The 15,611-nt window shown below is 41.5% G+C and overlaps 1 protein-coding gene across 11 annotated transcripts in view; it reads left to right on the top strand.

The window, feature by feature from the left end:
- Positions 1-15,611, top strand: part of DGKI (diacylglycerol kinase iota) — a 466,380-nt gene that overhangs the window by 253,990 nt on the left and 196,779 nt on the right. For all 11 annotated transcript variants that reach the window (XM_073621819.1, XM_073621822.1, XM_073621821.1 and 8 more), the window contains one exon: positions 14,304-14,378. In XM_073621819.1, the coding sequence (XP_073477920.1) occupies positions 14,304-14,378 (75 nt within the window). The remainder of the gene's footprint in view (positions 1-14,303; positions 14,379-15,611) is intronic.

The following is a 15,611-nucleotide window of genomic DNA, read 5'->3' as shown; positions in this document are numbered from 1 at the left end:
CTCAAGTTCTCGACAGGCATCTCCCCCCAGGCTCTGGGGATCATAATCCCGGAGACCTGTTCTGCCATCATCCAGGTCCTGCAGAAGGAGTATATTAAGGTAAGATTTTTATCCTTTTACATCACATTTTATTGTATATAATGTTTGATAATGTATTGTATTTCTTTCCTCATTCCCTAATTACCATGATTGTAATATGCTGTGAATGTCCCCTTTGTCCTCATGCATGCTGGATTTTTAACTCATTTTTTTGGGGCCTTCATACATATTTGCCTTCACTAACCTCCCCAGCATGCTCTCCTGGGCCTATATCCACCTCATGTAGTCACTTAACAATGTATGTTGCCAGCTCCATAGTAGTGCTTTACCCTATATACCCCCTAAAATGTTAAAAATTGTGATGTGTGTTTGAAATTCAGGCAGAGTGCCAGAGGCTTTTTTTTTTGGGTTCACAAAATCATTCGTAACACTCCCTCCCCCCAACTGCTAACTCAGCTGATAGCAATCCTTTATCTATCCTCAATCATCTATATGCTGACTTTGCCAAACCCATACACACTATACCCACCTCTTTTGTGGTCAGATTTATGGATGAATTCCCCAAAGCATGTAGTGCAAGGGCCTGCCTGAATACTTTTAAATGGTACTGTTTGAAGTTTTTGTATTCTATTATTATCTTGATAGGTAATAGCAGAATCTAAAAATGTGCTAAAATGTGTACAGTGTGTATTTATATCTTTGTATTATGACACTTCTTACCTGTCCAGTGGGCTGCCAATAGTGTAAGTAAGGAGGGGCTGGCCAAAGTAATACACATTATTTAGGCATTCATCTCTCAATGAAGATGAAGATGAAAAACATTACCCCCCCATAAAATTACTAAAATGGCGCATGGGGGGGGGGGGGGGAGTAATCTGATAGGTGGAATAAATTAAGGAAAATCTGCTGCGCCAACCAAACAAACATCAAGCAGCCAAAACCACCAATTAGACTAATTGTATAAATTAATGAAAGAAAGAAAAAGTGTAGCGCTATAATGTGCCAATCAACAACAATGTGAAATATATTATGTAACACACCTGTGTCTATATCAAATACTAGGTCCTGCTAGACCTCGCAGGAAAAACACTGGACCAGTTAAAAAATCAAGTGATCTAAGAAAACCATTACTAGCAACATGCTGTATGGTATAAAACAATGTACACAGTAAAAATAATCCCAGACCCTCAGATCAAACACCAACATATATGGTAGGAATTGGGGTGGGGATAAATGGCAAGTCCCTGGGGTATTGGACAGTTCATTCAATCTAACAGAGAAATCCTGGAGCATAGATGTCAATCTCACAGTAGCATCTATTCCTATCCCCGATGGACTCTTCCAATACTCGACCAGGCAGAAAGTAATGTAAAATACCCTTACCGGACGTGGTGGACTCACAGGCCGTTGGCGGTGAGTCTTACGAGCTTGCACTCGTCCCCAGTTGATGTCTTTGCAGACGAAACGCGTCGGGTGTATGACGCTACCTCAACCATCTGTCTACTGCGCTAAACATATCTTTTTTCGTTTGTATGAACTTTGCTTTTACCCGAATTTTTATTGGAACTTTTTTATAATACAATAAAATTTCCTGGTAATCCGGAATTTACACTATGTGGAGCCTTTTTTCTCCTTTTTCCTCTGTCTCAATTGTATGAGACCCAAACGATTGCTGGAGGACGAATCCGTGGTACCGCTCAGGATCGGGGACCCTTCCAGGACCCTCTTGCCAGGGACCAAGGACAGCTGTAACCTTACCGTACTTAACGGTGCAAGCTCGTAAGACTCACCGCCAACGGCCTGTGAGTCCACCACGTCCGGTAAGGGTATTTTACATTACTTTCTGCCTGGTCGAGTATTGGAAGAGTCCATCGGGGATAGGAATAGATGCTATTGTGAGATTGACATCTATGCTCCAGGATTTCTCTGTTAGATTGAATGAACTGTCCAATACCCCAGGGACTTGCCATTTATCCCCACCCCAATTCCTACCAATCTGATAGGTGGACCTTAGACCTTTGTCTTTCAATAGTCCCTAAAATAAATGTTATACTGATGTTGGCCAAGAATGTTTGTGTCTAATCTGCTTTCCCTGTTTATGTGCAAAAAGATTATTTTTTTATTCTTGTTTGACTCCACAGTTTCCTTCCAACCCACAGGAATGGCAGACTGTGGCCTCCCACTTTGCCCAGTGATGGGACTTTCCTAACTGCGGAGGGGCAATTGATGGGAAACACATCCACATTGTCCCACCTGCCAACTCTGGGTCATAATATTACAACTACAAGGGGTTCAATAGTATTGTGATGTTGGCGGTGGTGTCGACTACTTATGAGTTCCTGTATGTGGACGTGGGGAAGAATGACCGGATGTCAGATAGTGGAGTCATCACCCAGATGGAGTTCTACAGGCGTCTCCAGAATGGCAGCTTGGACTTGCCACCTCCAGAAGACAAAGCAGAAGGACTCCCATTCGCCTTTGTTGCGGATGAAGCGTTTGCGCTGGGGGACCATCTTATGCGGTCATTCCCTATGAGGACCCTCACCCCGGACCAGAGGGTTTTTAATTACCGGCTAGCCAGAGCCAGAAAAGTGGTGGAGAACACGTTTGGAATAATGGCCAGCCGGTTCCGCCTATTTCTTACACCCATACATATGGCGGAGTATAAACTCAATCATATCATCCTGGCTTGCTGTGTTCACCACAACTTTTTAAGGAGAAATTCTGTGAACTATGCTGCCTCAGTTGGGCCTGAATCTGGAATTCATGTAAATGAACCAACCCTGACGGCGCTTGAAGCTGGCCGTCCTGGCTTGCCCCCCTGAGTGCCCGCGAGGTCCGTCTAAGATACATGGAATACTTTGCGGGTAGGGGGGCCATCAATATGCCAGATAATGTCTGAGACATTTTTCAACCACTTCGCTACCCGGCCATAGACAAATGACGTCCACAGATGGGATCTCCCATCCTGGGTGGACGTCATATGACGGCCTGGGCTTCCCGGCCGCCTAGGGCACCCGCGATTGCCCGTTAACCGGGCTGGTCCTGTCAGTTGAGAGGAGACCGATCTGTGTTCCCAGTACAGAGGAACACTGATCGGTCTCCTCCCCTTGTGCGTCCCCTCCCCCTACAGTTAGAATCACTCCCTTAGGAAACATAATTAACCCCTTGTGTCCCCCTAGTGGTTAACCCCTTCACTGCCTGTCACATTTATACAGTAATCAATGCAAATTTATAGCATTGATCGCTGTATAAATGTGAATGGTCCCAAAAATGTGTCAGAAGTGTCCGATGTGTCCGCCATAATGTCGCAGTCACGGAAAAAAATCGTGATCACCGACATTACTAGTAAAAAAAATAAATAAATATATTTTTTTTAAAAATGCCATAAATCTATCCCGTATTTTGTAGACGCTATAACTTTTGCGCAAACCAATCAATATACGCTTATTGCGATTTTTTTTACCAAAAATATGTAGAAGAATACGTATCGGCCGAAACTGAGGAAAAAATTTTTTTTTTTTTTTAAATTGGGATATTTATTATAGCAAAAAGTAAAAAATATTGTGTTTTTTTTAAAATTGTCGCTCTTCTTTTGTTTATAGCGCAAAAAATAAAAACCGCAGAGGTGATCAAATACCACCAAAAGAAAGCTCTATTTGTGGGGGAAAAAAGACGTCAATTTTTTTTGGGTACAACGTCGCACGACGCAATTGTCGTTTAAAGTGCGACAGCGCTGAAAACTAAAAATTGGTCTGGGAAGGAAGGGGGTGAAAATGCCCTGTATTGAACTGGTTAAATAAAAAACAAATTTGAACAACTAAAATATTTGCTGACATTTACTGCTTGTCTTTCTTTTAGCTGACCCTGACATAAATTTGGGGAGTCCTGAAAATGGCGTGATTGTGTAAAATTAGAAAGCATTGCTGGGTGTTATTTACTAAAGGCAAAGACACTTTGCACTACAAGTGCACTTGAGACTGCACTGAAACTGCACTTGTAGTGCAAAGTGGATTTGCCCTTAGGAAATAACCCCCATTGTCACCGAAACCAACAATTTTAACACCAAAAAATTTGGGGAACATTGAAAGAAGAATCCACACTTTCTTAATGAACAAACTTTTTAATACAAGCACAATCACATGTGCGTTTATCAAAGGTTTTTAAAACAAACCAACATGTTTGTTGTATAACAATTTTTGGGGTCACATTAATAAAAGTCAAAATGTCCATTTAAGGTATAACAGGCATGTTTAAAACCAACAAGAAATACACAAATCTGGAACTTACAAAGTTCAACTTTGTTAGAAATTGAAGGCAATATCAGACATGAGTATTTAGAAACTGTGTTTGATATTGCGTTCAGATGGGGTGAAGTCACCCCTGGAAAAGCCAAATTTTGAACATGCACACAAATTCACGAATGTCAACATGTGCTAGCTGCCATCATGGGGGATCAAGGGACGTGTTTTGTGGGTGCAACCCCTTCCTCTCAGCTACTTTATTATTGAGGAAGGGGTGCACCCACAAAACGCATACATTGATCTCCCGTGATGGCAGATAGCACATGTTGACACACTGTGTGTATTTTCAAAATTTGGCTTTTCGACACTATGTAAAAAAAGGTGCAACAATTTTTTGTGGAAGAAATGCAAACGACATTTTGAGGGGTTTTAAACTCTGCCTAAAACATCAATGATGTTCTTCATTTTATTTTTAACATCATTGATGTTTTTCTGGATGTTTTCCAAGTCCCTATTACACCCCATGATCTTCCCGATCAGGATTTGGGCACTCTCACTGGTGAAATGTCCTTCATCCACAACATCACAATCACCTAAAAATATCTTTAAAAAAACACACCATGTATTATAAATATGCCGGCATCCATCTCTTACCTGAGCCTGTGGTCGCAGACACTCACCTGTTGTGGTGACAATTTCCACCACGTCGCCTTCCTCCTCCTGTTGCCTTTGGGGGATTTCCCCTTCTTCATGAGGTGGGGGGGTCTGTTGTCTCCTCGGATGAGTGGTGTCCTCCGAGTCTTTTCTCCCCCATGTAAAAAAAAAAATATACTTAGCACACAGATATTTTATGACAGAAATAGGAATATGAAATATTGCTTGGAAGTGGGGTACGATTGTCTGTTTTGGCAGAGTTGCAAGATGAAGAAATATTTTTTTCCTTTGTCAAGCTTGAATACTTACCTGTTTTGTACAAGCTTCACAGATGGAGACACCCCTATAGTATACACTGAAGCACCTGTGTGGGACCCCTAATAAAAAGGGTTTTCTGGTGTCCCACACTAGTGCTCCAGTGTCCAGATGTGTAAACAGCTGCTGAGTGTCCCCTCCTTACACAGAATCTAGTTTGCATTTCATTCTAGTTAACAACCCATCTAGACACCAAAATTATTTGAAGAGAAGTAGGCTAGCAAAAATTTATTCAAATGCATATGTCCAAAACATGGTGTTTTCTATGCCGAACGAACAATGTTTCATACGAACGAATAATGTGCCCATGAACATGAAAGTTGCTATTTTAAACTGTATAACAGTTAAGAAAAGCACATGGAGCATCACGAACGTTAGAAAAATAAAGAATAGGAACACAGGACAACTACTTACTTTTTTGCAGCACTCTCCTGATCCTTCTGTACTGCTCGTGCTCCTTTAATTTGAGGTCGGACCACCGTTTCCTCATCTTTCGATCGTCGTACCCCAAAATTCTTCTGCAGACTCTTGACTACTTTCGCCATGATCTTGGCCTTTCTGACATCGGGGTTGGGGTAAGGTCCATACTTCCCGTCATAGTTAGTCCTTTTCAGGATGTCGACCATCTTCAACATCTCCCCAAAGGACATATTTGAGGCCTTAAATCGTCTCCTCCGGGATCGGGACGTTTCTGGCTCAGGGCTTTCCTCCTCCTCCTCCTCGTTGCTGTAATTAGCACGCACCTGCTGTGTTTTCGCCATGTGCTCTTCCCCACTGCGCGGAACGAGAAGGAGCGGGGAATAGACTAGAAAGAACGTCAGGGGAGGGCGGAGTTTCACGCATGCGCAGTGTATATAAAGCGCAACACGCGTGCGTAGTACGTACAATCTGTGAGCGGAGGAAGGAGTATCGGAGGCGCCAATCGTGATAACGAAGGTAAGATTTACATTAATATTGGGCCTATATTGCTTCTTGAGGCCTCTATTGGGACAAGATTAGGAGACTTTAGCCTGACATTAGGGTTTGTCTTGTGTTGTGTCTTGCAGAGAAAACGGATATCTTAAAGGATCGGGAGTGATTATGAGCATATTCATAGATATGTTCAGGGAGCTGCCTTGTCTATGGCAGGTAAACCACCCTGATTATAAGAACCAAACAAAGAGGAAGGCAGCGCTGGATAATTTGCTGCAATTTGTGAAGCCGGTGATCCCCACGGCAGACATCAACTATTTGAAGATGTTAATTGGTGCCATGAGCAACACTTATCTAAGGGAGTGCAAGAAGGTCCAGGATTCCCAGAGATCAGCAGCTGCAGATGACATTTATCTCCCCAGGCTGTGGTACCATGACAGACTGCATTTTCTGTCAGGTCAGACTGAACCCAGGCCAGCACTCTCCACTCTTCCTTCCACGCTTCCTCCCCCCCCCAGCTGAGGCTTCTGACGTCCAGCCTGGGCCTTCCAGGCAGCAACATGTGGAGGAGCCCAGCTTGAGCCAGGTATAGCATTCTTCTAAATATTTCTGGTTGTCAAATTAATGATGTTAAATCTATGTTAGTTTGGAGTACTAATTTATGATTGTGATTGATGAACCAAAAACTAAAACGATGTCCCTTTTTCATACACAGGGAAGTCTCAGCCAGGTGGCCAGACCAAGTAGGTTGCCTGATACCCAGGTCCCTCCCCTCCGCCTTCAAAGAAAAAGTGGCAGGAAGAGGAGTAACCTGGAGGAGGCTGCAATAGACCTATTTTGGAAGGCTACTGAGGCCCTCAGAACACCCTACAGAGGATTTTGCTGCCATAACAGCCTGCAAAATGCTGCAAATGGAGGAGGGCCAACGCCTCTTATGTGAGTGTGTCATTTTAGAAGCTCTACAGAAGGGGTTGAGTGGCCAACTTACATGTGAAAGCCACATTTGTGAGCTCACCCATGGTCATCCTCCTCCTCCTCCCCCTCCTCCAGGTCCTACTCCTCCTCCTGCCACACCTCCAACACCAGAGCCACAGCCGGGAAGGAAGCATGTAAGGAAGACCAGAGAGTGATGGCCCTGGGTTCAGTCTGGTCTGGAAAAAGATGCAGGCTCTTGTATGACCACAGCCTGGGGACATACATGTCATCTGCTGCTGTTCATGATTCTCTTGGACTTCTGGACCAGATTGAACTCCCTTATATATGGACTCCTCAGGCCACCAATTTTGCAGTAAAATAATTGATGTGTGCCCTGGGGGCCAAAGGCTTTGCCAATTCATGCTGTTTATCCAGTGTTGCCTTCCTCTTTGTTTGGTTATGAGCCCTTAATAAAGGAATTTTTGTTTAAATTATACTCGCCTATGTGTGTTTTCATTCAAAAAGGACAGTTTGTTTGTGAGGAGGCAGGTACATTTCAAAAATACAATGTCAAATTAACAAGAGACACCAATTCCAAGCAACCTCTTTGAGATTAAATAATACAAGCATGGGCGGACTGACCATTCGGGCTCTCGGGCACTGCCCGAGGGCCCCATGTCACTAAGGGGCCCCATCAGGGTTGCCAGCCTCAATAAAACCAGGGACAGTGTGTAAAAATCTGTGTTTTTTAAAAAATCCCAAGATTATAGCTGCCCCCCCCTCTCCAGGACCTTTTCAGTGTGTGTGTGTGTGTGTATTCTGTGTGTGTGTACTGTGTGTGTATATTGTGTGTCTGTGTGTGTATAATGTGTGTCTGTGTGTGTATACTGTATGTATGTGTATACTGTGTGGCCCCATAATATATTGTCTGGGGGCCCCATAATCTCCTATTGCCTGGGGGCCCCATAATCTCCTATTGCCCGGGGCCCCATAATCTTCTCCTCTTGCCCGGGGGCCCCATAATCTCCTATTTCCCGGGGGCCCCATAATCTTCTCCTATTGCCTGGGGGCCTCATAATCTTCTCCTCTTGCCCGGGGGCCCCATAATCTCCTATTGCCCGGGGGCCCCATAATCTTCTCCTATTGCCCGGGGACCCCATAATCTTCTCCTCTTGCCCGGGGGCCCCATAATCTCCTATTTCCCGGGGGCCCCATAATCTTCTCCTATTGCCTGGGGGCCTCATAATCTTTTCCTCTTGCCCGGGGGCCCCATAATCTCCTATTGCCCGGGGGCCCCATAATCTTCTCCTCTTGCCCGGGGGCCCCATAATCTTCTCCTCTTGCCCGGGGGCCCCATAATCTCCTATTGCCTGGGGGCCCCATGAGTTGTCAGTCCGCCCCTCCCTGAATACAAGATAATAATGGTGTTGTGGTAACTTGACACACAAAACACACCCAAAAATATTCTGGTAAAAAAAAAAGAAAAAAAAAAGATCAGGCTTGAAAAAAATACAAAAAAAAATAAAATAGAAATAAAAAGATCAGGCTTGAAAAAAATACAAACAAAAAAAGAATTAAGAAAAAAGATCAGGCTTGAAAAAAATACAAACAAAAAAAAATAAAATAAAAAGATCAGGCTTGAAAAAAATACAAACGAAAAAAAGAATAAAAAAAAAAGATCAGGCTTGAAAAAAATACAAACAAAAAATTAAAAAAAAAATCAAGATCAGGCTTGAAAAAAATACAAACCAAAAAAAAAATGATAATTTTTTAGTCAGATGTGACAAATCAAAATATAGTGATGAAATCACGATAAATAATAAAGAAAGAAGTTTGTGAGAAGTCCGTGTGAATATGAGCAGCAAAACTACTTAATTCTTCTAGCATTATAAAGAAGAACAGTGTGCGCTGCATTAAACAATTTCAAACATTGCACCGTGACGAAAGTGCTATATCCATTGCAAGCGCTAATTTTATCAGACCGAGCAGTTCCGTTTTGGAATTTATTCTGAGCATGCGTGGCACTTTGTGCGACGGAATTGGCCACACACGGTCGGAATTGACGCGATCTGATTTTGTTGTCGGAAAATTTTATAGCCTGCTCTCAAACTTTGTGTGTCGGAAAATCTGATGGAAAAAGTCCGATGGAGCCCACACATGGTCGGAAATTTCCGAAAACAAGCTCCGATCGCACATTTACGTCGGAAAATCTTTAATGCCAAACTTCTCTTTTAAATCTGCTAGTACAGCTAACCCGACCAGACTGATAATGCTGTTATCCAAAGGTGCCCCCTGTGCTCCTTCATCCAGAGTGGGAGCACTCTAATACAGGAGACATGCTACTGGCCAGATCACCAGGTAAAAATAGAGGGAACAAAGCCTAAAAAAGGAAAACTGGTGCAGCCACCACATCTGAGGATTGGTAAACTACAATATATTACATTTCTTGGGTTTGGGTTTTATACTGCTTCTTTAATAATCCACCCATAGACTTGCTTTTGAGAATAAGCAGTAAAGTGCAACTACAAAAAAAGTCTGCTGACAAAATGCCACATTTTTGTTTTTAGTTAAAAAAAATGACCTGTAAGCAAACATTCCGTTTACAGGAATTAGGGGATTGATTTAAGAGACTTTAATAAGGAAGACTTGGCAAATTGACATGCTCTGGGAATTTTGGAATGTGTTTTTTGTTACAGTTACTCTATACATTTTTCAAAGTTCCAACAATGATCTGCAGAATAGGAAGTAAAGCCCTCAGAAGCTGATTGGCTGAGAGTGCAGAAATGCAGCGATCAAAATTCTCAGATTTAAAGAAGTGCACAGCTAGTCACCATGTGAGGTGCCCTCCTGCCTCTTGTTATAGTGAGCAGAAAACTCAGATTAAGGTAAACTTGATGAACCTTCATATATTTGGTCAATTCTAGTTTTTTCCACATAACATTAGCTGCTCAGAGTCACCTAGCTCAATTTAAAATAAAGAGGGGAACAATTTTTTACTGAACTAGGGGCAATGTTTGTGAAGCCTACTTCTAGCCAAAGGCATACAGTTTTTAGACTTGGTTAACATGCTCCACATAAAACATACTGCTTCTTATTAGTTGTAGAGCAACGCCACCTAGTGGAAGAAGAACAGCAGCACAAAGCCTGGAAAGTTGAATTTTATTTTCATGTGATATTTTATAGAACAAACCTACTCCTGAGTCCCCACAATCACAGACTTGTAAAAAAACAACACAAAAATGTAACAGAGGAGATATAAGATCATAGGTTCAACAAAAGCTGCTTATTTCATTTCCTTTTAGCATGCTGATGAGGGTGGAGAGAGAAACCAGGGAAGGCAAAATATGAGCAGATTAAACTTCAGCTTTAAGTAGTTGCACTGACTGCTCCGAAGTGGAGACCTATGGGTGCACAGTAGAAGTTTTGACTTTACTCCAAAAACAAATGTAATCAATTAACAAATCCAAATTTTAAACTGCTGTAGCCATAAGTTTTTTATTCAAACTTCTCTTGGAGGTTACGATTTCCCTCATTGGATCAGCTAATTTGTATTTCCAGATTAGTGGACCTTATGTTGAAATATCAAATTAAAGTGTACCTGTCACACACAGAAGAGGCAGTAATTGTGTGCACTGAGAACCAATATTATTACATTGTAACTTACATGCTTGCAAACAAAAAAAAAGGGACCTCTATGAAGCACAAGAAAATAATTTATGTCTCCATATATTTTCCTTCGTCAATCGGTTTAGCACAGAAAAAGGCTATATTCAGTGTTTAATATTGTCATTTTTTTTGGTATAAACTTTGTGTAAGCATACCTACCGACCTACAAAACTTCAGGAAAGCAACCAATTAAACTTGCAGATTGAGGACACCAGGATTGTTTAATCTGCAACAGCCTTATTTTCCCTTTGCATTAGTTTTTGTAAAAGCCCTCCTAGGCCCCATTCACACTTGCTAGTTGGGCTGTTAGAGACTAGATTTGGGAGACCTAGCAGGGGTTCCCAGGGGTTCCCAGCGATTACCTGCGATTACCTGCTGGCAAAAGCCCCATTGAAAGCAATGGGCCACTGACATATAATAGCCAAAGCAGCGGTTAACTGCAAATGATTGGCCCTGGACAGAGACTGTTTGCCTCTATGGCCGATCATTCCCAGGTAATTGCTGCTCGAGCGTTAACATGCAAGCAGCTGTGAATAGCTGCAGGAGCGGTTTGTCTCCCATTGCTTTCAAGGGGGTTCTGCCCACCGTTTATCACCTGGAACTCCTGGTGCACCTAATTGTTAGCGGCCCAATTTGCAAGCGGTTATGGGACCTAATTCCTTATATTAAAACACCTGTACTATACCAATAATCATGGTGCTGTGACAGGGCAAGAGAAGTAAAAAAAAAAATTTGGGCTTTCCTTTAAGAGATTTTGATTTGAAAGTTTAATATTTAAGCCTATTATAATCCAGTTTTTCTCCAAGCTGTTGGCCTGTAGAAGAGTTACCCTGTTTTCCCTGAAAATAAGACCTAGTGTGATTGTGGGTGATGGCTGCAATATAAGCCCTACCCCCCAAATAAGCCCTAGTTAAAGTCCTTGTAGGTCTTATTTTCAGGGTAGGGCTTATTTTTGCTGAAACAGGGTAGGGTTTATTTGGGGGGTAGGGCTTATATTGCAGCCATCACCGACAATCACGCTAGGTCTTATTTTCGGGGAAACAGAGTAGGTGTGAATGAGGTGATATTCAACACCCCTACAATTAGAGACAGAAAATCTAGCTTCCTTATTGAGGCCGTGTACAAAGTAGGTGGAGCTTATTTGAAACTACAAGACCCAAAGTATATCTAAACCCAAAAACAAAAATGCAATATATTGTAGCTTCCACCAAAGAACACAGTAAAAGCTCCCGGGAGTCTTATCTAATTTTGTATCAAACCAGACAGCTCATTCAAAATGGGATTCTGGGCCGTAACCACTAAACACCCACAAAAAACTCTTAACAGTCCTAGATGCAGTCACAAGGCGGTTACATATGGACCAGTGTGCAGTATGTTAAAAAGTAATACTTTATTATACAAACTTTAATAGTAACAAAATAGATAAATAAACATCCACTGAAACACTACAATAAAGTAAAATGACAGCATTGTCTCTTTAGAACAGCACAGAAGTCTGGACCACACTGACACTACCAAATGGGAGTCTTATATTTCACCATTATACTGATATGAAATCTAGATGCCCAGAGGTCACTGCCAGTAAACTGCCTAGGGCTTGTTCTCATACCCTTACACCCACATACAATATTCTATTTATCTCCTTATAGACTTTATGGCTGTATGGAATTCCGGTCATTTTTCTGTCCATATGCAGCAGCTCAACCCCAGGGACCATTAAGTGTGCAGGTTCAAATCACCACCTCCACCTGCTGTCATGGTTCATCACCAGTTCTGTATTAATGTGACACAGTTCATCTCCTTTAGAGTAGCATAACAAAACAATTTAAGCATATTTCCAAGTCAGTACTTCTGCTTTAAAGCAACAGTTCATTTGCAGAAGCCCTAAGCCGGATACACACTACAACCGCTGGGTTGCACGTAAAAAAAAAAAACTGTCAGCTCCTGTCAGAGTCGCTGTACTTACCTTGCAAGGTTAGTCCAGCAATCTCTCCCACTCAGCTGTTGTGTTCTGACAGGGGGATAGCGGCTGGGGGTGCTGATCGGGAGTCGGTCGGCTGCTGATCGACGTCCAACAGAAGCTGGCCGTACAGCTGGCTTCTGTCGGACAGACTGACATACACAGGCAGAATGTCGGTTGTTTTTTTTTTTTTTTTGAACCGGTAAATGTCTCCCAACATTGTGCCCATGTGTACGTGGCTTTAGATTATGCACACACCATTCATCACATCTGCCTACTATCATAATTCATTACCTGTGGACACATTCAAATATATATGTCATGTTTGTGTCTCTAAACGCTAAAATATATATATTGCAGCTTATCAGTCCTTAGATGTGGTGGCTAGTTTTCATTTTTCAGGCTAAGTACATTTTCCGAAAATACAGAAAAATCCTGTTGATCCTGATAGAAACCCAATGTCCTTGTAACTTCCTGTGTACTGAACTGAAATCTCAAACAATGTTATTAGCTTTCTAGGCTATTTTCTGTAAACTACAAAACACCTACACTCTATGCACTGGAGATGAGGAGAAAGGGAGGTGTTTGTAGTCCAAATCAGGACAACAACCTAGGCTGACAATGCTACTCCTCAATAGATACAATCTGACTGGTGAGTGTTCTCACCCTAGGACTGCAAGTGTGTTACTGACAGGATCATCAGGTGAAATTAAAGGAAAAAAGCATGAAAAATGTATTTTTGCAGAGTCAGATCTAATGACTGGTAAGCTGTAATGTAATCATTTTTTGTTTTTGGGTTTATAGGTGAGGTTTATAGGTGAGGGAGACAGGACATAACATTACCTTTCCAAAAACACAGCCCCCTTGGGCAGTGTTGTTTAAATGGAATGTCAAGGTAAATTAGTTTGTTTAAATTAAAAGAAAAAAATGCATTGTACATCGCATGCACAATAAACGCCAGTGGTGCATTATGTGCAGCCTAACATTCGTTTGCTGTTGTGACTGTGAAAGAAACAAAGAAGCAACACGGAAACAATAGCATAGTCTACCTCTTTCTTACAGACTTTTGTGCAGCACATTGTTTTAATTTTTGAAGGTTACAGGAGCCCCCAAAGGTAATGATTATGTGATGTAGTAAAAGGTCTCGTGTGGCCAAATGATCAAGAGGTCTCTCACAAACAATAATGAGGCCTCCTTGTTAGGTTTAGTTGGACTTGGAGGTAATAACCCAAACCTAAAAAACAAAAATGTATTATGAAGCCACATGAGCTGAAACCCTTCATAGCCTTTATAGTCATTTAGTTAATAATTACAGGTGCACTTTAATCTCTGTTTTCACATGTTACAGGGTAGTCTTGTGCTACCAATGTCTCTTCAGTAATTAAAGAACTGGAAAGCACAACACAGTATGTCAGCCAAGGTCCCTGCATCTTATTAGAATCACACTGTGCCTCTGACTGGGTATGTGTCTATATACCTCATACAGTTTATTTGTACAGTTAAAAAAGTGGAGCTGTACATAAGAGGACAGAGGTAAGAATTCAACAATAATGTCAGGTTGATTGTATGATATCCATGTTTCACCTCTAATTTTGCAGGTCAACTCAAAAAACTCCAGTCGGCGGAAGAAAAGGACGTCGTTTAAGAGGAAAGCCAGCAAAAAAGGCTTTGAGGTAAAAACAAATAAATACATAAATACATTTCTTTAGATTTGCAAATAAGTTATATTACATGTTACACTTGTTATTTGTTTTATGCATCAATGCATAGACAAATCTGAAGTTTACAATGCTATATTTGTTCTCATTTGTCTACCAAGTAACATAAACCTCAACTAAACTTTCAGTTTAAATCAGCTAAAGTTATTCTAGTTGCATCAAAACAAGGTATACAAAGTCTTATAGTTTGTTTTGGAAAGAGGCCACAGCCTGAATAGAAAAGCCTGTTCCTTGCCAACATGCCAACAAGCTGACCGCCTAATCTCTGTCTCTTGGCCAACTCGGCTCGGCCAACTTGGCCAAGATCTCTTGGCCAACAAGCTGGCCAACAGAGAAGTATGTGAAAGCATTCGTTTCTCTGCAGATGTCTGTTACACAATGTATTCAGCTGAAAAAATTCAAGCCGAACTCCAGCTAGCGCTTTTAAGTAGTTACAGTAGAGCAACAGTTTAGTTTTTTCCTTTTGGGATAGGGGTTTTACATAAATTAATAAAATCTGATCATGCAAAGCACCCATCTCAGTGTTAAATGGTTAGTCCCAATCTTCTAACTACCACTTTTTATGGACAGCATGGTCTGTTAAAAGAAGTTGAAACATATCAGACTTACTAATGCAGCCACCACATCTATGAATTGGTAAACTGCAATATAATACATTTTTAAAAACTTTTTTTTTAACTTACTAAATTAGGGAAGAAGGACCAAAACATTAAAAGAACCATGTTTTTCATACTTTCTGTTATAAAACATCAAATACAAACGCCGGGATAGCCCAAACACCCCCAAAATTACCCATTTTGGAAAGTAGATACTTTAAGGTGTCTAATTTTTGCCACCATTTTTTGGAAATGAAGAAAAATCCTGGTTATTAGGGTGGTCAAAAGTCACTCACTGAAACCAAACAGTAACAACAAAATCCTTCCTTCCCACCAATAGTTGGTCATCAGTGGTATTTTAACCCATCCCCTTTTCATTGGTAATCACTGGCACTTTAACCACACACACACCCTTTAAAAAGATCCCAAAATCATTGATCAGTGGCACTTTAAAATCTCTCCAATCCCATTGTGCTTCATCTTCTCTATTATGAAGGGAAGAGGAAGGCTCGCAAATGTAAATACAGGAACATTTACAGGAAAATATAGCTGTGGCCAGGATCACAAGGCAAACAGCCACTCTGTCTGTATT

The sequence above is a fragment of the Aquarana catesbeiana genome, linkage group LG03, assembly GCF_042186555.1.
Source record: "Aquarana catesbeiana isolate 2022-GZ linkage group LG03, ASM4218655v1, whole genome shotgun sequence".
Taxonomy (NCBI): Eukaryota; Metazoa; Chordata; class Amphibia; order Anura; family Ranidae; genus Aquarana; species Aquarana catesbeiana.
This window is presented reverse-complemented; position numbering and strand designations above follow the sequence as displayed.